General features: G+C 42.3%; 1 protein-coding gene across 1 annotated transcript in view; it reads right to left on the bottom strand.

Annotated features, from left to right (window-relative positions):
* LOC100646196 (diacylglycerol O-acyltransferase 1) overlaps window positions 1–26,723 on the bottom strand; it is an 89,011-nt gene that overhangs the window by 33,484 nt on the left and 28,804 nt on the right. The window contains exons 4-5 of the mRNA XM_003399989.4: window positions 23,803–23,855; window positions 18,279–18,387 (exon numbers count right to left, since the gene is read on the bottom strand). Of these exons, the coding sequence (XP_003400037.3) occupies window positions 18,279–18,387; window positions 23,803–23,855 (162 nt within the window). The remainder of the gene's footprint in view (window positions 1–18,278; window positions 18,388–23,802; window positions 23,856–26,723) is intronic.

The raw sequence follows: 26,723 nt of genomic DNA, 5'->3' as shown, positions 1-26,723 counted from the left end.
ACAAGTTAGAAAGACAAAGAGACGCACCGTTACGAAAAAAAGATGAATATTGAGATGAAAAAAAAGACGAAAGAAAGAGAGAAGGGAAAACGGTGTGGTGACATGTGCAAGCTGGTGCACGACGTGCAAGTACATTTTAATCATCGCAATTTTACGCGCCTCCGGGAACGTGACAGCGGATACGTCTGCGTGAATAAAGCATACGCTGTTACACCGGATGTACGTGTCCGAATGTGGCAATTAAAGGGTTTATAAAGCACGGTATTACGCATTCACGGTCGGCAATTTCATCCAGGCTGAATTTATCCTTGTTTTTTCTGCCTACTCTTTCTTTTTTATACTTCCTCTTTTACACTGAACGTCCCAACAAAGCCTGTGGCTGAACGAACGTGTAATGATTAAAGGCTCAGAAGCATTTCTCGTGATTTTTCCTTCCGTTGACCGGAACATCGGGACGCGAACACATTTTCTTTTCCAACGCCTCGGCCGTGACTCCGTCCGACATAGTCCGCGTTTAATTATAGCCAACGGTATTTGCATCGCGATTTTAAGAATGTCAGTTATTATTATGCGGTGCCAGTAAGGGCTGCTACAGCTAATGGCGCGGAATTATAGACGATGACGAAGCCCGAAGCTCATATTTTCCGATATTTCCATCGATCCTGGCCACCTCCTTCGTCCCGGATTGTTCGTATCTTAATTAAATCGCGTTTGCTACCTGGTTATCCAGGTGTGCTGAGATTCCGTACATTAATGGGACGTGCTCTTCAAGGGGCACGAGTAAAATGTTCGTTTCTTTATTTTTTACGTTTTTCTTTTTTTTCGTTTTTAATAGTTTGCTGTTCCTATGTTTATCGTGAAACTTTTTCCCAGGCCAGATCTGACCCGTGTCCATCATCAAAAGCAAAACAGTTTTAATAAATATTTATTCGGATTAAGGTTTTATTTGCATGTAAATAACGTTGGAAAACGCATTGCGTTCACGCGGATGAAATAAGGCTGGCAGCAAAACTTCGACCTCGAATAAACGTTTAATTGCTGGATTCATAACTTTAGCCGCGGCTAGGCGGTCACTTGCTCCTTTAACTCTTCAGTACCACATCGCATCGTGACGAACGTTATTCTGTTCAACGAAGAGCACTGTACATGTAATAGAGTCAACTTTTCTCGATTACTCAACGAATTAAACGAGCGAGTCGTTGAACAGGATATCGAACTTTCGTATCGAAGATGAGAAGCAGCTGGAATAAAGTAGCCATGAAAATTTGTTAAGGCAAAACGATGAGATTTTTTTTCTCCCCCGAATCACGTCGCTAAATTTTATTAAAATTTGCAACTGGTCAGTCCAAGAACGATAATGGCGAACGAAGACACACTATGGAGTAAACGTAATATCAATCAGAATAAATGCTTCTTGTATTTCGTGTTGATCTTACTTAGCCTACGGTTTTAAAGGAAGTGGAGGTACAACAACTTGCGTGTTCCTTCGGATCATCTGTCGCTACTCGAGCGAAACTTAAAAACGTATCATCGGTATCCGGCTTGTCCCTAACGTTTACAATTTCTACTAACTCTTCCTCCTACAAAAAAATTTCTGTTTCAACAACTTTTTCATCAACCTGCTGCTTGTCTCTCGTTTCGACATAAATTTTTGTTCCAATCTGTATGACGATAAACACAGAGTATTCCCGCAGCGCATTAAACGACCCGTTGTTTAAATTATTCGAAAGAATGATAATTAATGCATCGAAATCGCCTGACTCGCGTGAGTCAGACAGCGAGATGAAGCTACGATAATGAGAAAGCGAGAAAGCTTGTAACAGGCATAATCGGCCGATACTATCGTTCGTTAATGGCCATGATATACATCGATGCCACGAAGGGTTAGACTACGTTATTTCCAGGAAATATGCACAAATGCATGGATTTGCCGCTATATTCCTTTAGAGCTGTACGCGAGCTTCCGGAATAACCACGGGAATGTCCTTTACCCGGTTAAAGCGTATACTAATATATTCAACCGTGATGTTCCCTTTGGCTCCGTGTTTTTCTCGTTCTTCGCGCGAGAAATATTTTCTTTGCCACTGTGACACCTGAAAACCCAGCTACAGTGCTAATTAGGAGGATTCTCAGATTCCTATGTGGACGCGTTTAAGTGCTCACCGTTATACCGTCGACGATGCTACGAGGCGACTTCTTTGACGAGAAAGCGGTTCTTGTCAGGCCTTGTTAATAACATCGAAGGAGTTTTACCTCGAAAGCATTAAGGGGTAAGATAGGAAGCCCTTGATTCATCTCTTCCCTCGAGCGTAATTTGCCCGATAACTGTCGTAAATGGACGAAACTTTTCAACAGATTCCGTGTTTACCCGCTTTGGGATTCAACCGTTAGTTTCTTCGTTTGACTTCGTTAAAAAGCTATCAAAACGATATAAATATTAATTTCCCGGCTCGAGTTACCATTGTCACGCCCCTGACAAATCAATCTTCGCTACGGGATAGTATGGGAAAAGGGGATCTGTCCCTACCGTATATCAAACGAAGGTTTAAAACTCACGACCCCGAGTAACTTTGAAGGATCGATCGAGCGTGAAGTGGAATCAACGAGGAAATTCCAAAAGAAACTGGAAAAGAGCACGCGTTACAGGATTGCGTGGCAGTTATCGCAAAACGAAGGAAGTACATCTGCGTCCCTGTTTGTCGCTTATACTCGCTCCGAGATTATCGCTCGCACGAAACTTCGCGCGACTAACGCCGGAATATAATACATGTACGCTGTATACCTGTACGAGGCAAGATAATTGCCAAATGCCGTGACGCGGGTACACGCTTAGTATAGTTTGACACCGAGTACGTTGAAACGAATCTATCTTGCTGAGGGGCGCGCTGCGTCACTTCCAATACATTATGCGTGTGCACGCCTCTTATGCAATTTTGACACGATCGAGTGAATTGCCTTGGATCGACGTCATGGTAAATACGAGACGACGGAATATCTTTAAAATTCCTCGGATCAAGGAAGAAACTTTGTCATTCGAATCTAACTGTCTATGTATTTTCATTTTATTTTACCTTAAACTTCTATTGTTAATACTAAAACTACCAAACCTAGGAAACTGATATATCTCTGATGTTTCAAAACTTATAATTATTACAAAAAATGATTTTGACCATATAGTTCATTTCTCTTGAAATGGAAATATTCTTTTCGTTATAGTCGTCTATATGTAGATCGGTAGGCCCAGTATTAATCCCCTTTCTTTTCGTTTCTTACATATATCTTTGAACCTTCCTCCCTCGAAAATTATTACGTGTCCAGCAATTTTTCAGCGGTCAAGCAACTTAATGCCTTAATTGTTCTATAACCATAGAAAACATATCTGGCGAGATTTAAGATATATAGTACACTCGTGTTACGTCGATTGAAATCACCGTTCTTGCACGAGACATTGCGCCGGAGACACACACCGGTACGTTTTTCGTGTCCGGTCGCAATATACGAGCACGCCGCAATTGAGTCGCGACAATTTGTCCCTATGTTGGACCGTAAGGCGCACTGTCACGGAAGATTTATACGAAACGATACGCTGTCCGGTAGACTTTTCATCGATGGTATTACGTGACGGTAAATTTTCGAGCGACGATATTACAACATTACAAAACACTGTTGGATAATCTAAATCGCCCAACAACGGAAACGGGATTCTTCCTATTACACAATATTTTTTCCAATTCGCCGATACCGAACTATCGACAGTCGTACACAATGGACAGTTATAAAGCGCCGCAACGCCAAAGACAGCGAATGAGTAAGACTATTTATATGCAAACACGTTCTTTCACGTACTCGAATACGTATCGATGATTTTATTACTCCGCTCTCGATTCAGCTGTCCGCGGGAGAGATAAACCCCCGAAGATATATCGTTCGGTGGCAAACAATTTTCCAAAATTTTTCAAGACACCGTCATATTTCATCTCCGACAATAGCGTCGACGTGTAGAAAAGAGGAACTATAAAAAAGAGATCGCAAAAAAAGAAAGGACGAAAAAAAAGAAATGAAACAAAAATCACGCCCTCGGTTAACGTATAGAATTATTCTAGTGATTTGGCTGCAACGAACACGCCGTTCAACGATGAAGAGACCAAGGGGATTGTTGCATTGTGCAGCCAGCGTGCAACAATAGCGAAAGTTCCACCACTGAAAATAGTTTCTCCATTTTCTTCGGCCGCTCGTCGAGCTGAGGAATTGCCAGTTTTCACCTCGGACCCCATTGTCGCTCGGTATACTTCAAGATCCGCAACTCCCGATCTTCGCCATCCCATTTCGACCCTCTACTTCTCCTCTCGATTTCAACCAGCCTCCCCTTCCACCTTCTCACCTTATCCCAGGCTCGTAGTACGACGATTCCTCCTTCCTCTTCTGTCAACTGACACAGTCGTTCTCGTCTATCTTTACGCCACCGTTTTCTCCCTCTTTTTTTCGATCGTACTGATGCCAGAAAAAGCAGACTGATGCATTTTGATCAGGATCCATTTCCGCGTGCCGACTCGAACGGAAGAGACTCTAGGGCTCTTTCACCCTCGCCTAGGAAACGTGTCATCGAGAACGTCCTCTCTTTGAAACACGCTCATACCATGGGTCGACTTAGTTTCTTCATCTTTTATAGGTTCGATCCCCTTTCATCATCCCCGCATCCGCAGCGATTCTGCTCTACGGAATAAACGCCACGATTGCTTCCAGCCGCTTTACAACGAAGCTCTGTGATGTATTGTGAGTCAACAGGTTTTTCTGATTATGCAAAGATTGTTTGCAGTTATTAATTGGAAAGTAAAAATGTAATAATAAAGGTAGAAACGTGATCCGATATTTCATTGGATATTTAATTTTCTCCTGAATTTCATATCAATATATTTAATTTCATTTTTCATCTCTGTTCAGATAATTCGTTAGAAAAGCGGTGCTTTGAAAGATGTAAATATAAATTCATTACGGCACCTAATGGAACCAAGAATCGTGGCGAACGCATGAGAAATTATGACAGACGTAGGATACAGTGACATTTCTCGGCTCGCTGGCAGTAGTATTGTCCTGCCATTAGACAGACAAGGGAACAACGTTTCAATATTTTCATAGATACAACGTTACCTATATATATCCGGATAAAAATCGAACGAAATTACTTCGATATTTTTATAATTGACCCTGTCTGTAATTTAGACGAAAGGAATTTACGAGGATTGTTTTTCCTTCGTTTTTTATTCCATGAAATTCGAGGACTCATGCATATGGAATTGATACGTAGTAACGAACAGTTGGCGAATAATTAATTAAAATACAAATTTCAGGCTCAATCCTAAATATTTGATCGCATAAAATGTATGCTCGAGTTGACGTTCGTTTCTCTTTGCCGTTCGACAAATTGCCATACGCACGATGCGTGAACTTGAAAAAAAAAAAAAAAAAGAAAAATATTAATGAACGCGAAATATCGGTACAATGAATCGAAAATGCTTAATTGAGCGCGATGTAGTACCTGGTCTCCCTGTCGACGATTAATCGTTTCATCGAAGCTATTACAAGGTAACTGCGAGTTCGCGGAACAATGTCGCACCTACGTCGAACGTGGTCTGCAATTTTGTTCCGCCTAGCGTGCACGTTGCATTTAGCGTGACAACGCGGATGCGTGTAGGCGACACACCTGAGCTACTCTAACATATAAATCGAGAATACTGAATCAAATAATCAAAGAAAAAAGAAGGAAGGGGAAAAGAAGAATGGAAGACCCAGAAAAGAAACATCAAAAGGGAAAAGAAAGAGAATAAAAAGCAAAAACAGAAAGCGGAATCGGAAAAGAGCAGCGGAAGGTCGACGATACAAGCCAGGACGATGGTATATTCTCGATTCGCGATCGTAATCAGAAACGGCGACTGCGCTTCCAATTCCACGTATTCGCCTACCTACTATCCCGCCAGAATTCGTGAGTAAGACGACGCTCATCGTTATCGTCGTTAAAATTTCTGCAATACGTATCCGCTGAATTTCGATGAACCACGACCGATCGAGTTTACTCCAACGACTATATTTCCCTGGATTCGTAATTGTGCAACATTATTTTAAAAGAAAAATAAAATATATATACATAATGAATGGATAATGAATGGTGTATACATAAAATAACTCAATTTAGGAAAAGTGTGGTTGATAAAAAAAAAAAACGTAAAAAAAGCGTAGCTGGAAATAGATATTTCGATTGTATTTTTATTCCCACCACTTTCTTACTCCAACCGTCGAGTCTGGAATTTATTCTTTCAACGTGTTTTACGCAGAAACTTTTATTCAAGCGTGCATACGCGACTGAATCGAATAAACCTTCGAAATTACGATTTCATAAAAATCCGTAATGTTCGGAATAAAAATGTCAAAGGTGTTTCACGGATGAAAGACGCGCGACACAGCGCCATCGTGAATATGCACGTCAGGGAGAATTGTTTCCTTTTATTTTTGCCGCGGAACAAAGAACGACAACCGAAACGTTATTTTTTAAATGGTTGCATGTCACGGTCATTCTTTCTATTAGAGCATGAAATGTGATTCGCTGTTACGATTGTCTTCACGACCGACTGGTTCGATGCCCGGTTAAACTATATTATTAAACGATCTAATAGTTCCAACTATCCCAGATGTTCCACTAATTAACACGAAAATTCAACGTTATTAATTAACAAGATCCGAGTCCCAGTTCGATTCTATGTGAATTCAGTAAAATAGGAGATACATGGGAATTATAAGCAAATTTCGGCAAACCGAGGGAATTACCAAACGATAGTTAGGAATTTAGACGAGTTCCCAAAATTCTGCTGGCTGAAACAAAACGTCCAAAGTTTTCATTAATTAGCTCGAAGAATAATTATCTGCTGGAACGATACTATATTTCGTGCAATTGTGAGGCGATGTGAGTGCTTCGTGTCAATATCACCGCTCCAATGCGCCCAGATGGAATATATGTATGTACTACGAGTAGTGTGACAATAACACGATCAGTTATACCGATTCCGCAATATCGGCGCCCTCGATCGCTGGTATCGAGTTTCCTCCAACGAAACCGCTGTCCGTATCGTAATTAGGGAACTTGTGAAATGCCCTTCCTATTTATCTTAAGAGATTATTATTTGATGCATCGATGCACACAGACAATTAAGAGATCGCGTTGTCAGCTTCGCTAATATTTCTGTCAACGAAAATATCCAAAAAGTCATGAGACATTTTCTCCAGTAATAAAATTCCTTAAATGTGCTTTTCAATTTTTAAATCGTTTTAAATATTTTTATTACCGACCTACGTTTATTCGATAAGACCTAATTAATTCTTTAGGAGACAGGATTTCGACATTTTTAATCTTTATCAATTTTTGATACAGCAGAACAGGAATTCATGAGCAGAATTCTAAACGGGGCAGGAGAACACGATTTTAACTAAAACCAATACTTTAAAACAAGCCTCGGAAAGTCTTCAGAAGTTACATCAAAGATCGAATATCCATCGAATTAATACAACATCCTTTCAAACCCGATCTTCGTCTGGTTGATACAAAGTGAACACCAATCAATCTGACGTTGATCAAACGGAATAAACCAAGAATCTCTCTGCGACCTTCCGGTATTCGCTAACAACAAAATCAATAAGAATCTTCTTCGGGCCAGGATACCTGCGAAGCAAAAACCAAGCTGTCTTTATTTTTCGACGATGTTCGTCGATAAATTCACCCGGAGACTTCGCTTCCGGAAGTCGTGTCTTTTGCACGGGTTTGCTTGGTGATCGATCGCCCGGCCATAATTCATCTGGCACGCGTAATTCCATACTTATGTCCTGACGATTCCTCTGCTCGTATCTTCGATTTCCACAGTCTGTTCCCGCCCCACTCCAGAGGAACATCTATGATCCTGGCACGATATCCAGTTGGCTCAAGCTTGTAATCACCTCGCGAAGTTACCGTGCGTGAAGCCGAAACTTGGCAAGCTGCGTGCATTCGTTTCACGCATGACTATGCTGATCGCGTGGCTCTGTGTGTACGTTTGTTTTCACGCGTTTATGGGGTGGATAGGATGATACAGTTGGAAGGACGTCGTTTCTGCTTTTTTCAATTGAATCAATAGGCGAGCAAAACGCATATCCGAAGGATTTTCCTTTCACGAAAAATAGCGTTTTCTCTTCCATTGGTGCGTTCGTAAACTGGTACAACATTTCCATATCGGTTTTTTTCTTTCACTCTTTGTCTCCTTCTCTCTCTCTCTCTCTCTCTCTCTCTGTCTCTCTCTGTCTGTCTCTCTCTCAACTACAGTGGTGGCGTGTGCAAAATCCAACACGTTTGTTTCCACGCTACAAAGATACTCCCTTTCAATAGGTGTTCTTCTAAAATAGGCAATCATTTCTCTCCCTCTCCAACTTAAAAAGGTTCCAAACTTTTCTTTCCAATTTTTGTTTCCGATAGTTGTTTTCCCTATACATCTCCCTAAGGTTCTGCTTCTTCTTACTCGTTTAAGGAACGCGTCAGCGATCGGCGCGGTATTCTCTGAAACGAAATTCGCCCGAATAGACTCGAATTAAATTTCAAGTATCTTTCCCCGCGACTTGACTAGCGCTCCTGCGCTTTCTCTTTCGCGCAATCTCCTAACGCAAAGTTCAATCGTCGTATCGCTCTCGAGAGAATCGATTTCGTCTTACATTCCACGCCGTGACTTCGCAGAGAGCTAAACATCTTAACGTGTTGTTGCAACGAAGCTGATTCCCCGAGCACCAAAGAGGCACAAAGCGACCGCTTCCTCTCAAGTTTGTTTCCAGACGCGGAACACAGCGCGCGAACTTCGTATTTCGATGAATCTTTCAGGCGTATCCTCGACCGAGGTCAGACACAGGTTAAAAATGCACCGGATTAAATCGGCGTGGAGAACGACGATCAAAGCGAGACGTGCATTCACAACGGTCTTAAACGTGACCGCATTAACGTGTGGCTCTTGCTTTGTACATCCTTCCTATGAGTTTAACCTCGATCCAGCCACTCCCTACGGAGTCGAGAAACAGCTAGAACGCGACGTTCCTGGCTAGCCGAATCCCTTTGGAAATTCAGGATATCCTCTTGCGAGACACTTGCGCTGCCATCTCTATGCGACTACCTTGAACGTTTGCGGGAAGAAAGCCTCCTGCCAGAGAATCCAACTGTATGTTTGATATTCCAAGTGTCCAACTTGCTTTGTACTATTCTTGGTTACGAATTAGTATGAGAAAGCCTTCTGGTATTATGTTGATAGACATACAAGAATGCTTTTGGCCAAAAATATTTTCTACTGCGATATACTAAAGTATTATTTTCTGAAAATCATATCAAGTAATTCAACGTTTTAAACGGTGTTGGATGGTGTCTAAAACAAGTTTAGGAGTTACTCCATGGGAAAATGCGTCGAGAACGGTAAACCAAAGCCGGCGTTGAACGCGAATCGTCACCAGACAAAGGGTGTCGCGACGACGTTAATATTTCAGTAGCTCAGACTCGTAACGTTGCAAAGTGACTCTCCGCGTATCGTTATTATATCTTTATAAGTATATTGCCGTCAGTTAGAAGCAGTCTGACCGGACCTGCCAGCTAGTTGAACCGGCCCCTCTATCTGGCATCCACAAAGGCTGGCACCCGGGTATCGAGCCAGGCGCTTGCGACGTGTAACTCGCGACATCCCCCAGCGATGCTGCTCAGAACCGTGACTTCGTTCGCATTATTCGTGCGGTAACCAATTTACCATCCTAATTTCGCGTGGATTATCCGGTGTAAACGGCACACCGACGGTTGCCTTTGTGCATTCGACTGCCACGAGCTAGTTAGCCTAACACCGGCTGGCTAGACTCCAGACGTTTCTATCTCAAACCCCTGCGCGCCTGTATCGCTGCTTGCTGGCGAGGATATGTATGGAATTCTTGCACCCTTGGATCGCCATTACGCGCGGCGTGAAAGCGAATCGAGCACGCACACGAGGATGCGTCTCGTTCTCTGCTCGAATGCTCGACCATCCGCGTCTTCTTTAGCCTGGCTCGGCCGTGTTTCACGCTACGTCGAACGCCGTGCTCGTTTGAAGTCAACGAAATTGGCTGCTTATAAGGGCTGACGGTTTCGGAGTGTGAGTGCTGAATTCATCGCTTCTTCGTCGTTCCGCTTCTCTTTTTTCTTCTTTTTCTTCGTTTTCTTCCTTCGTTTCTACTTTCCTCTTCTTTTTCTTTCCACCTGCTCTCTGACTATTTAAGTCAGTTCATCCTCGTTCCATCTTAGATCGTTTTCTCTTCCTTTTCTCCGTTCCTCGTCCAATCCTATCGACCATTTCGTACTGGCCGTGTTCTTTGGAATTACAAATTATGCAGCGAACGGTTCGACTACCGCGGCATGAGTTCCTCAGGAATTACAAATCACACGTCCAGACATCGTCCTCTCAGTCTACAAGAGAGATTCGCTTCGGAGAGCGAGAAGCGAGCTACTGTTGGTTTAGGCAGGAACGAATAGGGTAGAGGTTGGAACAAAGGAAACGCTGGATCAGATTTAGGATCTCGGCGAGTCTCGCGCCAGAACGGTCGAGGCTGCAGACGTGGTACATCGTGGAACGTAAGAGGCAATCAGTGTGTTTGTACGTTCACATGGAGAGGAAGAGAAGATGGAGATTCGTCTGTAAATAACGGCCGAAGAAACGGAACTTGGCATAATTTTCCTAACATAGCCCTGGACTCTTCTCGTTAACGAACTGTTAAATCACGCGATTCCTTAATTAACGAGTTCCAAGTTTCAATATTTATCATCAACATCTTTGGTTACTGACCGTCGTTGGCCTTCGAGATTATCCAGTTTCCAGCAATTCATATTTACCTAACAAGGCATTTACGCGCTTTGAATCATAAATGTTTCTCCATCGAGGCCAGGTTCTGCACTAAAACGTTTACAGGCTTACACCGGAGGTAGAGAAGCTTTGGGCGAAACGGAAATTACGTTCGAACGCAGCCGGATATGTGGCCAGATGGGCGCCTTTCCGCGAATTTTGAATAACAAATCGTGGACCGCCGACTAATTCGTGCAGCCGTTCAACCACTCCGTCTCTTTCGCTGTGACGAAAGGGAGAGAACCAGCTGGAATAACTACTTCGTTATCATGCTGTAATCCACTAGGATCTAGTTGAGCAAACGAGAACATCTATCGTGAATGGGGAAGCGTTTAGGTCGCGCCATTTTCCCGGAATCTGTGTCACCAGTTACCGACGCTCACGTCATAAGGTAAAACGACTCACCTCAGGACCTCGTAGAACCTAAAGATTATAAGATTCATTTAAACTTTATCGCTTCGACCAACTTGAACTTTGCCGTGTCAAGCGATTTTAATTTTCATTCGTTTTTACGGTGGCTAAACTTCGCTGATATCTGCCAGTAGGTTAAGATGTAGGTTTAAGGACGTGAGTGAAATTTGTGAGAGGTAATTTAGTTCGGACCAAAGTAGTTTGGACCAAAATGTGATTTTAATTTTGAAGCTACGTACTTAATTTTAAGGAAACTATTTCAAGTCGGCAATAACTTTATACTGGGTGAACCTTCTTTAGGATTTTCGTAAATATTAATTAGAAAATTATTTTAACGAAAGACTTATGCGATAAAAAATTCGAAACCTGTATTAGAATTTCTTCGATGTCTTTCCAAGAGAATCATTTACGTTTCCCACGCATAGAATTTTCTCTGCGCAAATATTATCTCCTGCGAAAGTTTCAAACTTACTTCGCATCAAACTATCTTTCCTATTTTTACACATCAACAAACTTTCGTTATCGTCCGTTTAATCAAATCTTCGAGTCATCGTCCACTAGTCTTCTCTTGAAATGATTTCATAAAAGTTTCCTCTAGTTCCAAAAGCACGCCTACGTTATTCGCATCCAATATCCATCCTGTTGCAGCTGCATTTTTCACCTAGAGAACGTAGATACTGATACTATAACGGCGTTGTACAGCGACAGAGAGATGAACAAAAGAGTGGCTAAGCTAAACGGGAAAAGAGAACGCCTTATTCTCGGCACGATCTTGAAATATGTCGCCTGGCGGTTTGCTTTCTCCGCCCCGTCTTTAACGCTAACGTGTCACGCACGTACACGACGTTAGATGATGACAACGACGACGACGTTAGATGACGACGACGAGGACGACGACGACGATTGAATTTTCCAGGCAGGCACAACGATATCGTCAGCTCGATTCGTAAAGGCTCGCCTCTTTGTTTCGTCCGACGCGTTATTACGTTCCCATCTGACGTTATGCGTTCGGATTTTACGGTCGGAGGGGTAGTCGCATGCTCGTTACGACTTTATGCCGGGTGTATGGCATATCGAGACGTAGGGTGCGTGCAAAGTGCATGCTTCGGTTCGGATTTATAGGTCGACGGCGAAATCAAAAGACGCCGAGAATTATTAGAACGCGGATGCAGGCACAGTATGCGCGAGTCACACGAGCTCGAGATTTCCACGCGTTCGTTCGCTGCCAGTGACAGGGTAAGAATTCGCGAATTATGAAATTCTAAGTGACGTCCGGAGTGACAGGATTCGTTATTATGCCGAGATATCGACTATTGTACGCTGCACGTATAGCACGTTGTAAAATGCATCTATAGTTGCAAGATATCAGACAGGAAATAAATAAATACGTTGTTTCGCGTAATATCATCGTTTCCACGGAAGCGAGTTTTCCACGAATTTACCACGGCAGCTGTTGTTTTTTGCCAAAGTGAAAAACTTGACGATATTTAATCGTGTAATTGATTGAATGCAAACAAACTGATGAGGAAAGAAGGCTTTTAAATGAGTATTTATATATCGGCAAACTCAAACATTTGTTGTATCCTCCAATAATTCTCCGCAATTAAATCGGACTTGCATTAAAAACGCAGCGTCCGATATTCGTTCCCGCGATAATACGATCATAAAACCAGCAAGAGCGTTTTTACAGTGACAGTGAAATATTCGACGTTACTCGCGTGTCTCGTTCGACGGACGCGTTTCTCTCGCTGCCCTAATTAATCCCGATGAAATCGCGATTAATTACGAAACATGGATGCGCATTTGTTACCTTTTCCTATTCAATCCAGCACTGTTCTTTCATTCGATACGTTTCTCCTCGCAGTCTGTCTGTTTCCCTTTTTCCTTTTATGTCAGCCATCGAACAAGAAGTCACAAAAATTCCAGCGGCCCGTCGAGTATCGTACGTCACGGGCTACGCGCGCGTCCGCGAAGACGAGAATACTTGTCCTGCCACAATATGATACCGAGTGCCACTTAACAGTGCGAGTAAACCCTCGACGCCTTTTATTGCATTTGCGGGCGGCAGCTATGCGAATGGCAGGGAGACGCCGAGAGCAACAAAGACGAGAGGTGAACATGGTGCCGCGAGAGATACCGAAAAAGGGAATAAATGGGAGGCCAAAAGCGAGGAGAGAGAAAGAAAGGAGGAAAGACAAGAGAGAAGGCAGCGAGAGAAAGAGAGGCGAAGGGCGAAGGGCGCAGGCGGAGGTCGATAGCTCCATGTTTCTACTGGGTGTCGCGTTTCGTAATGACAAAAAGGAAAGCATTATATAGGGGAATATCGAAGCTGAATGGAATTCCACGATATTTCCCTGGCCTCGTAATTACGACGGATCTCTTTCGTTTCGACTCTTCGCCAAAATCCAACGATTTTCACAGTGTTGTCTCGCGCACCTTTTACGTCTCCGTTTTATCATGTCCACACGAGGCGCGCGATTCGACAAGTACGCGAGCGCAAAAATTAAATCGTCGATCCGGACTGCCATTTCCCAACGGCTGCCGGGGCTTTCTAGCGTTCTCTGATCGCTGAAAGGAATCGCCTGTAGCAAGGGATGCGGCGTAAAAGCGGTAATTATCGAAGGAGACAAACGATTGGACAATTCGTTCATTGAAAAACTCGATACGAACGGGACCAGCGTTCAATATGCGACGCGATCGAATCTCCCTCCCCTCGACCAGTCGCACACCCTCTGTTTCTGACTTTAATGGTACGCTGCATCTCCAAAGAGCGGTACGAGAATCACGTGCCACCAGACAATTCTCTCTGGCGCATAATATCAACGTGTCCTCGAGATCCTTGGGCTTTATCGTTTATTCAATTGCTCGCTATTTGGAGGCAAATTATATTCCCAGCGTGATCGCACGCGTTAAATTCTGTTTATGATCGTACATAATGGAAGTTCAGTTAATTTCGAATAACGATGACGAAACAGAGAGTTAAGAATATTTCTATTTACTATGTTCGTACGGACGGGCGATATACGTGAAATACGATTTTCATAAAAAATAAAGTTCCATCTGTCTCGCAAGGATAGTTAACGAGATCGATTCGAACTTTCTTTTAGTCTACGATAGCGAATTGTCGCGAGTTATTCTGTCGGTGTCAGAAGAAAAATCACTTGAACCTTTATGTAATTTCAGGTCGGCACTGACGACAAATGGAAGCTTCGTTTCATTAAATTTACAACCGACTGAAAGGCTGTCCGCGCTTTTTTCCCGAGAGGCGACGCTAAGTGGCAAGCATTGGCGTCTTTAATTCCGTGGGCCGGCAAAGAGAGCTCGAATAAAACCGCTCGTCGATAATTACGCAGGCTCAGGGTTGCTTTGCGTCCTTTCATGCCGGCAATCGAAAGACAAAACTGCTTTGAAATGCGGCGCGCGCCAGACTCGCGCAAAGACCTCGAGGTTCTCGACGAGCTCGTGTCTGCGCTAGCCGGATACACGCTCCTTTTTTCTGTCTTTCTCTCTCTCTCTCTTCTTTTTCGAGTGCACACTGCACACCCTCTCACGCGTACGTGAGTCGTCTCGCGTGTCAAGCCGGTGGTCGAGGACCTCGACGAATCCGTGGAAAAGAAGCCGAGAAGGGAAAAGAACGAAGAAAAGACGAGAACGAAGGAGGTGGAACGTGGAGAAGAAGAAGAAAAGAAGGCCGGCCCTTGTTCTCCTGCACAGCCACTTCAATCGTACTACTTTTAGGCTACAGGCGCACTCGCGTCAGACTTCAGAACTTTTAAGAAGCGCTTACACAACCGGATGTACCGACTAGTTGACGTATGAATCTCTATGTGGCTCACGTGTCACGGCCCGAAGACTTTTCTTGCCAGTGTTCACGGATTTGTCCCGCTCGCTCCATCGTCGACTTATCTCTATCCTTTCTGCCATCTTTTTTCAACTTGCTCGTCGCGCCTCGAAAATGTCGGGCAGGTAGTTATAGAGAAAGATGCTGTAGCTTGGAAGTGGTATGATTCGTCTAAATGACGAATGACTCGAGAACAAGTACCTATATGTTCGTACTAGAGACTCGACAATTGCAAATTCAAAGAGTTTGTGCGTGTCCAAGATCCTTGAAAATGTGGAATAATCGAGAACAAGGGAAGTCATACAAGACTCGTGGGCAAGAATCATTTGTAAATTGACACGGTCTTAAGTTAGGAACGATACAGTGTTTCAAAGAATCGAGAGTTCTTTTAAGAATTATTATTATTGCATATTGTCGCCATTCTATACACGTTACTCTATACGGAAAGTTGTTTGCAGCTGAACATTCCTATATTGGTATATGCAATTGTACAGAATAAACGGTCTTTCAATTTCCTCTTAAAATGCAAATACTAGAACGAAAACCAATGTTATCTAAATAAAGCCACTTTATTATTACCATAGAGCTTTCTAGCAGAAGATAAAACGTTTAAATCCGGCAAATAATCAAACTTTTCTGATATATTGTTATGCAACAGCATGAAGGAAGAATTGTTACAGTTTTCTGCTCAAGATAGAAGATTCGCAATAAACTTGGATGTCTCAGTCAAGGAAGAATAACTCGGAAGACATCATAAAACCCTACAACGAACACAAATCGCTGTAACATCGTGTACAAAAGAAAGAAGAAGGAAATTCCCCAACGAAAGCATCTGCTCCGGTGGAGTAACTTTCTTATTATACGCGCCTCTTGTTAGTTTCTTTAATCCGGTATTCTTTAATCAACGCGAAACATCTGTCTCGCTTGTTTCCACCCCGTGAAACTTTAAGCGGCCGTTTATGATAATGCGTCAAGAAATTCGGGATCGAGTTTCGTTTGAAGAATCGCGAGCCGCTTGCACCGATAGCAGATGGAAATATCAGGGAACGTGTTTGTGGTTGAAGATGTTTTAACTCGAAATCCTTTAATTAGAGTGCCGTCTTTCCCGTATTCCTCGATGTGCTTACTCTTTAATTGCTTTTCTTCGATCGTTCTCAGAGCGCTTCGCGCGGTTTCCGGCGATCTCGAAAGACGTTCCAATAAAATGTCTTTTAATTGAGATTCGTAGCTGCAGCCCCCTTTGCGATCAACTAGATCGGCGAGAAACTTTTTTACCAACTCTCGTCGTTCCGACTTTAATTATTTGTTTGGGTTTCATTCACCTACAGCTGGATATACGTACACGGACCAACTGGTAAACGGTGTAAATTTGATCATTCGAGAACGAAGCAACGCGATCTACTGAGTGATTTGCACGTTTAACAAACATCGCTGAAAGTATTTCATAAATAAGAATACCTGTTTGAATGAGAAATTATTTTTAAAGAACGTTACGCAGAATTCGATGGAATATAAAATAAATACTGAAATATATGAAATATTATGATTGAACTGTATCCTACAAATAACGAAATTTTGTTTCCGTGGTAATTCAAGTTTCAAAGTCCACTGGCAGGTCGGCGTAATCGAACGATCGATCGAGTCGTAGATCAATCGGTGCATCGTGTAATTGCATTCGTGTGGACGATGACACTCGACCATCGAATCTCACGGATCACCGTGCGTATTGCATTTAAATAGAATTTTTGATACGGCGCTACAACGATGTCCGGCGTGTTCCCCGTAACGAGAATTCAAGCACCGTCACACGACGTCGAGCCGGTCAGAAACGACTAATCAAAATCGGTTGAAAATTGAAAATTTGCGCTAATGACGAGCGTAAATCAATCATATCTCATTAATCAACGCAATATTGACGATCGGCATGAGCGAAGTGGTAAACAGCGACGAGGCAACGACTCGGTTTACCTTGGTCCGGGTAATTAAAGTAAGAAAGAAGGAAATAGAGACGATTCAAAAAAAGAGCTGGCAGCGATTCGATTTTAACAATATTCTGCTTTGCAATGGCGACGTATTAAACGGCTCTGCGTAATATTGGCGTCGTGCACAACACGGTTTCGTTAATTAAACAGCTTAGCGGACACCAATATCGCGCGATAAGAGACGCGATGTTCGCAATTCACGGAATGCTATAAAGGTTTTACGGCAGCTGAAAATTTCGATTCGACATTCCTTTCTTTGTTCGTCGCCGACTTCGTAAGCTTTCGCATTTTTGAAGTCCGGCCCGATGGAATAATTCAAAATTATTCGACCGTAACCGTACGTGGTGTGCACTCGTAAATGGACTTAGAAGCTTTTCACACGTGGTTGGAAGTAAGATTCGAAGCGAAAACTCTCTTTTACGTTGAGTCGTGGATTCCGTAAAGTCATCGGTAATACCATACTTCGTTATAAAGGTTTATAAAATATGCTTGTGTGATGAAGAAAATGTAAACGTCTTTCGATCCACGCGATAAGTAAAATCGTCTTAGGAAAGGGAAATATTTTCCAACGTTCTCCTGAAGTGCTTCAGTTACTGGCACTATATACAGCAGCTCGCGAAAGCATTCGAATACTTATAGAAACGTATCATTTTACGAATATTACGAATATTATGTACGTTATACGAACGATTTTAAAACAAATCTGCGAACCAATGTGATCATGAATCATGACAATTAAGTCTTACAACAATGCAGAAATTTCGAAATGTTTTATATATAATATACACGTGGAATACATATACAAAAATTATCTACATTAAGCGTTCAAATATTCTAGCGAGCTACTGTATATGACGCGAATAATAAACTCTTTAAAATATCACGACTCTCATAATATAGTATTAAAGGTAAAATTAAAATTTATAGCTCGGCAATGAATTGCCAGCTTAAGCGGTCTCTATATCAATGTCTACAGAAGCCGAGACGTCGTTACGCCACGCAAAGACACTGCCACAACACTATTTTCCTACTTCCTATATTTCATTTCGATGGGTGGTCGTCGTAGACAAGCGGCGTCATCCGTACGAGACCGAGAATCACGTTGAACGAAATGATACGTAAAATGGCGCTTACACAGGCTGAATCCGGAATCCTTCACGTGGATGACCACCATCGGCACCAGTACCATCACGATGAGGTTTACGACGTGGAACACCATTCCTGGCTCGTGAGCTATGATATCCTGCGGCACAAAATAGAGAGGTACAAGTTACGAGCGGAAGTTGCTTGCAGAGAGCGCGTGGCACATGAAACGGTACGGAATAGAAGGAGGAGAGACAGATAGAAAGGGAAGGGGAGGGTTGAACGGGAAACGCGGCATCCTCGTTCTCAGCGTGGATAGACGCGCGAGGGTGGTGGTGACCGGAGAACGGTGAGCTTCTCAAAATACGAAGGCTGAAATGCAGTCCGTTGAACTACCGAAAGTCGTTTATTATCCATGCAGAGGCTCCGTATCCGGCCGTGTCTGTTGCGGAATCCACTGCAAAATGAAACGTTCTTGTTCCTGCTACGAGGGTTGCTTATTTAAATATAGCGCGATAGAAGTTCGAGGACCTTCTATTCGCTAGCTGAATTCAAACGTCATTCGTTCGATGCCTTTACATTCTTACATTAGTGATATATTAGATACATTGGTGTTATATTAGATACGACGAGTTCTTCGATCGATTCTACTTTTACTAGTTTAGTATCGTGGACAAAAAGCCTAAGAGATATCGGGTGAATCATAAACTGTGTCGCGAGACAGCCGAGGCGCCGTCAGACCCATCAATGTCTCGCCGGTCCTTCAATTGTATAGTTTCGTAGAAAAGACCTACGTGACCCTGGCTACGAGCAGATGCGGAACACGTGCGTGGTGGGCGTACGAAAAGACAAAAGGATGCTAAGAGAGAAAGACGAATTAATAGTCAGAGTCAGTGGATAAGCCAGAGAGTGCGAGTTTTATGTTTTATTGTCGATATAGTGTTGCTAGTGTTGTCGAGAGAATGTGGTGAGAGAGCGTTGGATCCGTGATGACGAGAATTGCAAATTAACTATTGAGTTGTCTAAATTATAGTACGTTATTGTATTTAGTTCCCGTTAAACAACCATCGTTTCCTGTTTAATCATCTGTACAATCCATTCATTGTAAATTAATCATAATAGTTTACGATACTATACTAGTTTTATTCGATTTGATCCTTTTGTATTACGTAGCAGACGAAATAGTTATACACCGATGTACGCAAAGACAGCGGAGTGAAATTACGCAGTCGAGCTAGCATTTAAATCATTGGCTACGAGATACGAGCTGTTCAACGCCTATAGCACGATGAAAAATTAAACGATATTCAGAGCAGGGTTAGTTGTTTAAAGGCGTCGTACCGCTGCTTTTAATACGGTACCTCGCCTGCGAGATTACGCGTTGAAAATACACGATACGCGGTGGTAAAGCCAAACAGCATGCTGGCGATGAAACATTTTCATCTGATATAAAATATTCCTAGGCACGTTTCCGCGTTATATTTCCCACTGTCGGCCTTACCGTGTGCGTTGCACTGTTTGTTCGCCGTTGGACCGCTCGAGAGGAAGATAAAAAAGGTACAAACGAGAAAAATAAGGACAGCCGTTCATTACACATTCCGTATTTACGAGCTACGAGACTCTTAAGGTAGACAGTGATGCGAATTTTTCACGAACGTTACAACGTTCGCGAATGAAAACACGTTACAGCACGCCGCTCCGGTTGCCTTTCTTCGAGACCAACCTTCTCGCTGCTGGCCAGGCCGATCTTTCAAGTTTTATGAACCGACCAGAGCCCGGATAATCGACGAAGCCGTACATCAGCCGGACTAAACTGAAAGGGTATTTGTCCAGTCCGCAACTAAACCGGCGGCGACCGGTACGTCAGAGCAAATATTTACGAAGCGCTTGACCCAATTACGTGGGACAAAAGAATACCATGAATTTCAAGGGAGGTCCGGCAAATTGCACAACTGAAACATTTACGCGCGTGCAGCGGACCACGGATGGAGCACACGCGGCGACCTCCGTTCGTCTTCGCGGGCACAAAGAGAGAAAACGCACGAGGGCGGAACGAACCTGGCATAATAATTCCGTTGTAACAGTGGTAGAGACCTCTTTGACTGCGACGAAACGATCACGGTGACAGGAAGGTATTAACAGGAAATGGAATTCCGCCTGATCGAATTAACAGGACATGTTAATCGAGACAAATGGATCTATCGGGATAATCAGGCAAGCTAAAAGCCACGCTAATACTCGTCCCGTAAAACCGTGACATTACTTACGACGCGTCCTCCACTCTCGACGTTAATAAAACGCGGCCATTTGCATTTTAATTAGTAGCACGCTTCAATCTTCCGCGTTTTTTTTAATCTATTCTCTTTTCCCCCTTTCCTTTCCGCCTATTCTTCTTTTTTTCCTCTTCCCATTTTTATTTTATTTCCCTTTTTAACGTCATGTCTTCTCATATATATTACGCGCGATACGTTTTACGAGCTTGATAGAGAAACTGATCCCAGGAAAATTGATAGGAGACGCGAAACAGGGTTGAAAATTGCACCGCGCGGATTCCCGTTAGTTTTCGGGATTAATTTGTCATGTATTATTCATACATAGGGTGATTATTCGTGTCGTCAAATTATTCATAGTAGGTTGTTGCCGTGCGATCGTCATTAGTCGAATTATTACTCGATTAGCGGCCGACGATTAATCAGGCTATGGTAATTATCAAGTTCAGCAGGCCGGTACTGCCATTGGTACTATTTGTTACAGACAGGAAATTAGCTCCCAGAAGAATGTAATTTCGACCGCTGACTCCGAGCGATATACTGATTATACGTTAAAATATATCGTTTGCAAGCGAATCATGTGTATACATGTGTTTGGCAAAATTAATTAAACCACACACGTTTCATATAAAACGTAAATATAATTACCCGTTTGTTAAAGGGGCGAACGTGGGAGAAACAGGTAGAACTTTCTATACGATGACTATCCCTGTGATTGTTCTGATGAGAAACAATCGTCATCCGATCAGTTTGTAATTTATCAACGTGTTACAATTAGCTAAATCTTTTTAATCGTTAATGAATCTCATCTGATTAAAAGTTGCACGCGTCGAATTACCGAAATTGAGGTATCAGATATATGTAGATATGCAAACACGTGTACGGATATTGAACTTGAACAGAAAGCACGGGAATCCATTCTAATTAGCGACGCAGGAATTCGAACGCCACTCTGCTTCAGGCGACAGCTGAATTGCGACTGATTTTAAAACAAATTTAACCCGAAAAGAAGTACGCTAGGCGACAAGGACGGTAAATATTTCGTCTCCTTTACATACCTGGAATAGGTACGGGCGATCCGAACACGTAAATATTTACGCGATACGTTTATATTTCAGAATACGTAGAAAAACCATAATGAAAACAACCCATTCATCTGGCTGAAATTTCAGTTTCTAAATATACGTAAAATTCACTTCCTAAACCTATTAATCAACGCGAATTTAACAAAATTTCTGTTCTTCCTTCTCCAAACAATGAAGCCTAACGACGAGGCAGGCTCTCCGGTCAGATTTTTAAAATTCGTGCAAAATTTAGATTTACGAGGATGGATTTCTGCTGTACATTGATCGATGTACAAGGTAGTCCCTGAGCAGAGTCAGCACGAGCAATGTTTACGCTGACACGATACTAGACGTGTATTTGCGTCATCGCCAAGGGGAATATACGATATAAGGTATATAGACGTTAGCCAGAGCATCGCTAATTCGCCTCGGCGTAGATAGAAGGGATGAGAGAGAGAGAGAGAGAGAGAGGAAGATGAGAGTCACGGTTTGCAACGTGGTCCTTACGCTAGGCCGATCATCAAAACTGCGGTGTGCATTTCATAGCCTAGTCTGACAATCTTTACTGCTTCGAGATAAGAAAATAAACTCTTTAGATTTTATGTTAAACTCGCTATTATCGCGTTTGATAAAACTGCAGCCTTCACGACATTGTTCCAACCTCCCTGCTCGATCCATGGAAATAAGTATCAAAGCTCTGGTTCGTAACTGAAACTGTCGATCGAATCGATTCGAACCAGTGAAAACTTCCACTTTTGGTTAGCTGGGTTCATAATCCGTTACATTAACAGGTTACGAATCTCCAGCGGTTTGTAAAAGACAGAAATAAATTGAAATAGATTCGGTGAAATGTTTCTTTCGCCGTTAGCTTACGTGCTTTTCCGACATAGCATGTCGACTTAATATCCCGCAAACTGCACCTGCATATCAACAAGCTTTCACTTAATAAACTTCGTTTAATCCGCGAGTTCTGTCTATGTGCAATTTATGCTGATCCAGTTGCGAGCAAGGTTTCTACGAGTTAGTTCGATTTCCAGACTGATTTGATTAGAACTGGAGCTTCTACTTGGTCAGAAGAGCCGTACGCTTTAGCCATAAAATTCTCGTGATTTTTACGGAACTGACGTGACTCGCATATCTTGAAACGTACTATAGAAGAGATTTTAGTATGAGACAAGGATTGTTTCAAATATGAAGAAATTTTTTGTACAGCGGTCTAATTGGCGAAAAATTATTTCCGACAGAAATAGAATTACCGGTGGGGTTGATAGCGGCGTGATTATGTGACACGTACAGAAAATCCGTATATTCTTTAAGAACGGTCTGCGCCGGAGTCGTAAACTCATAAAGTTTCAAAATTACTGACCAGGAAATTGCTTTCGTGCCGTTGAGGAACTATAAACGAAAAAATGTAATTTCCAAAACGTAAGTAGCCGCGTCCGTGTTGACTTTACGACTCGAGCTGGTTCGCGGTGCAATCGTTTCTGCGAACGTTTCCGCGGAAAAGAAGAGAAATTAGAAATTAGATTTCTGTTTGTGAGGTATCAGCGCGATAATTATCGATCCACCGGGTCGTTTGAAACGCGATTTCGCGCCGTATCGCGAGCAACCGAGCAGCCTCGTTCGATTATTCTCTGGAAAAATAAAAGGGAACGACGGGCGTTAACGCTTCCCGATAGATTCACGGGGATGAGAATCGACAGTTTAGCAATGCAGGCTGTAAAAGGCGTTCCCGAATCGGAAGCAACATGGTCGGCTTTAATACGAGAAAAATGCAACGATCCGCAGCAGCTCGTCCCTTCTACACGTCTGCCATTTTTGCTTCACGAACGTGTAAAGTTTCCGGCAGCGACGCCATATGCTCCAGATATTATTATTAGTTTAGTTTAGCAACGTGCTTCTTGCCAAAGGGGGCGGGGAAGGAAGGAATGGAGGAGGAAAAAAAGCAGCCGCAAAACAGGTGAAAAATATTTTTCCAACTTTCGTCTATTTCTCTCTTAACCAACCGGCACGCGTTCGTCTCTCTCTTTTTAACGGTATACTCGGCCGATTCATTTTTTGTACTGTTCTGTATGTGCCACGAAAAAATGTATAAATTTTCCTGCACGCTCACGCGTAAGAGAAAGTTTTTTAATATCACTGCGCATCCTGTGTCGTTCGTATTAGCACGAGGAATACGTTTACCGCGGTTCGTTTTAAAAAAGTGGTTAGGTTACTGGCGATATTAAAAGGGTTACTCACCACTGACAGGCCCTTTTCGATCAACAAGCAGAGGCCTATGGGTACCGTAGAATCTGCAACAGGCGAAAAAAAAGATATATTGAAACAAATAATTCAATGATGCCGGCTGACGAGTGAGAGGAAGAACGAACGAATTCCGGACAATCCATTCGCCTGGCGAGTGGCCCCCGTTCGTTCATTCGTTCGTTCGTTGTCTGCTTTTTCGAAACGACAAACTTTCAAAAGGTCAGTAACCCGGGTTCCAGTGCTCTGCAATTGACTGCAGACAGCAAGTGACGAGGGTCTGTCACACGATGTGACGTTCCAGAGGCAATCGAAAGGATAGCGAAAAGGGAGCAAAATAGAGAAAGAGAAAGGGATGACAGGAGAAACAGTAGCGCACGAGGTGAAGGCTGAGCATCGAGGATAAACGTTACTAGTGATCGAGCGCCTCGTTGGTTGGTTGGCTGCAAGGGATAACACACAGGACACACACGTATACGATCATACACGAACAGCCCTGTGAAAAAAAGGGGGAAAAACCGATATCGAGCTAACAGAGACGAAAGTAACTCACCAATAAATCAGCTAAAACAGCGCACGCTACGAAACGAAAACCTGATCAAAAGTCGTGTTCCTACAAGGTAGCAAAAACGGATCGTATCCTCTTTGGTATAAGAAACAACAGGTATGATAGTTTTGATAAATGTACCTTCAAAAACGTAAATCTTGCAATTACGGTCTTTATTTAGTAGATAATGAAATTTGTAGATCTTAAAAATATTCTCGAAATATTTAGAAAATGGGTATAAAACGTAAAAAATTCGTGCGTTAAAGTTTAAAAATCTGGAAATAGTCACACAAAATCTGTTAATTTCAAAATGATAGTTGTGGCCTGAATATTTCAAAGCGCCCACTAAACTTAGAATATCTAAAAGCGATTGATATTTATAAAAGTTTAAATACGGCCGTTTGAATTTCAAATGCTAAAAGTAAATATCTACCACTTTATAAAAAAAGAAATTTCACTTTACGCTATAAGGAGTCAGTGTAAATTTAAACCTGAGAAAAATAGGCGGGGTTTATGTAGAGTATTATGCGAGATATATTGTTCGCCACGGTTTTCTAGCCAGTAATGAGCCGTGACTACTGATTTTTTAGGCGCCTCTCGTTTCAGTTGCCGCTCAAAGCGTTACATAATTTCTAACATTTAAATTTCTTTCCTCCGCTATTTTTTGCATTTATTCAGCCTGCTTTTATACGCTTCGTTCCATCCTTCATCATGCAATCTTACTTTTATTACGTTATAAGCTTTTTATGGTAAAATGAAAGAGAGAAAGGATATGGTTATCGAAATAAGTAGAACTCTGCTTAATATTAGCAACGTATCATAATCAACTCCTTTATGGATAAAAACCAATCGGAGATCAAATAACGGAAATATTGGAAAGTTGGAAAACATTCCAAAAATATTACGAAACCACAAATGAGTTGCAATAGAAACGTTCATAAAATACGAAATTCATTCCCCGTTCCTTTCTTGTATCATTCTTTAAGCAATTTCTAGGATTTGCCGAGTCAAAACACTTCGGTAGATTATGCAGGATTCAACACAAACCAGCATCATGGCACAGGTACGTTCGTACGATTTCATTTCGAGCGGTTCGTCCTCATTCTTCGAAGTATCGTCCGTCCCAGCGGATAAAATATGACGAAACTTAAATAAGTTTAAGAGATGCAACCGTACGATAGGCACACCCGCAAAATTGAGAGCCGCAAGGTCCTTGCGGAACCAGGTCACGGATCTCAAACACTCCGACATTTGCAAATGAAAATGTTCTTTGCGTTAGGAATATTGACGTGAATTAAACGGCGACGTTTTAATTACGATAAAAAGGTATTGTGACTTTTTGTCGTACTTTACCGACGCGATTATCCATCTTAATGCTTAACCAACGACGTTGGGTCCAATAATTATATACTATACGATATTACTATAGCATAAAAGCGTAAAAGAAAAGGAAAAACTTCGATTACACGAACGTCGAATCAATTTTATTTCAACTGTTTTCGATAGAAGAGTACAGCGTATGGCACGTACGGCACTTGGGGACATAAAACGGATAATTAAAAAGGAATTAACGACAATTACAGGCTATCACTGGCAAAATGAAAACAGTTGCTGGTCGATGAATTCTTTGCTATTTTACAAACAAGTCGATATCAACGGGCTATCTCATCCGCGATCGTATTCACACCAGGGCCGGATAACAAACGTCAAAGAAGCGACGTTCGAAAATTGAAAAAGCGTATCACGAACGAGGACGAATGATGGATAATATCTCTTGCTAAACTTTCGCCAATTTCCGATTAGTCACCAACGCGTAGATCGAAATCAATCCTCCAGCTCTTCCTCTCTATTTTATTTCATTATTAACGGGGCCGGCTAGAATACATATCGATGAGCCTGTCCGGCAAATACTTCGTTAAATATTTTTTTGAACAAACAATCGCTCGATCTCGTTGTAGGCCAGCTTTTGTTTGATTAAAATATTTGCTCGTGTGGTTACCTTGATCGCACAGCGTTAATTTTTCAAATCAACTGTACGATTTCGAATTGATTCCAACGGCTGAAAGGAATTGTGAAATCCGATTTACAGAAAATCGAACAGCCAAGCTGGAAAATACAGTTGTCTGGCCTTACGCGTAATGCGTAATTCTTTTCACCGACAATATTTAATTTAATTGGTTACATTTCGAACGCACTGTGTCACCGAGATACCAACCACCGCCAACTTGATACCATCACGCGTTGAACATTTTCGTTGACAGACGCGATATCCTCGCGTTTTTCGGTTGAAAAAAGAAATTCAAGTCCAGCCTGGCTCGAACCTCACAAAAGCGGCAAATAAAAAAAGAAGAGAGTAGGAAAAGTGGCAAAG

The sequence above is a fragment of the Bombus terrestris genome, chromosome 13 (assembly GCF_910591885.1).
Source record: "Bombus terrestris chromosome 13, iyBomTerr1.2, whole genome shotgun sequence".
NCBI classification, from domain to species: domain Eukaryota; kingdom Metazoa; phylum Arthropoda; class Insecta; order Hymenoptera; family Apidae; genus Bombus; species Bombus terrestris.
This window is presented reverse-complemented; position numbering and strand designations above follow the sequence as displayed.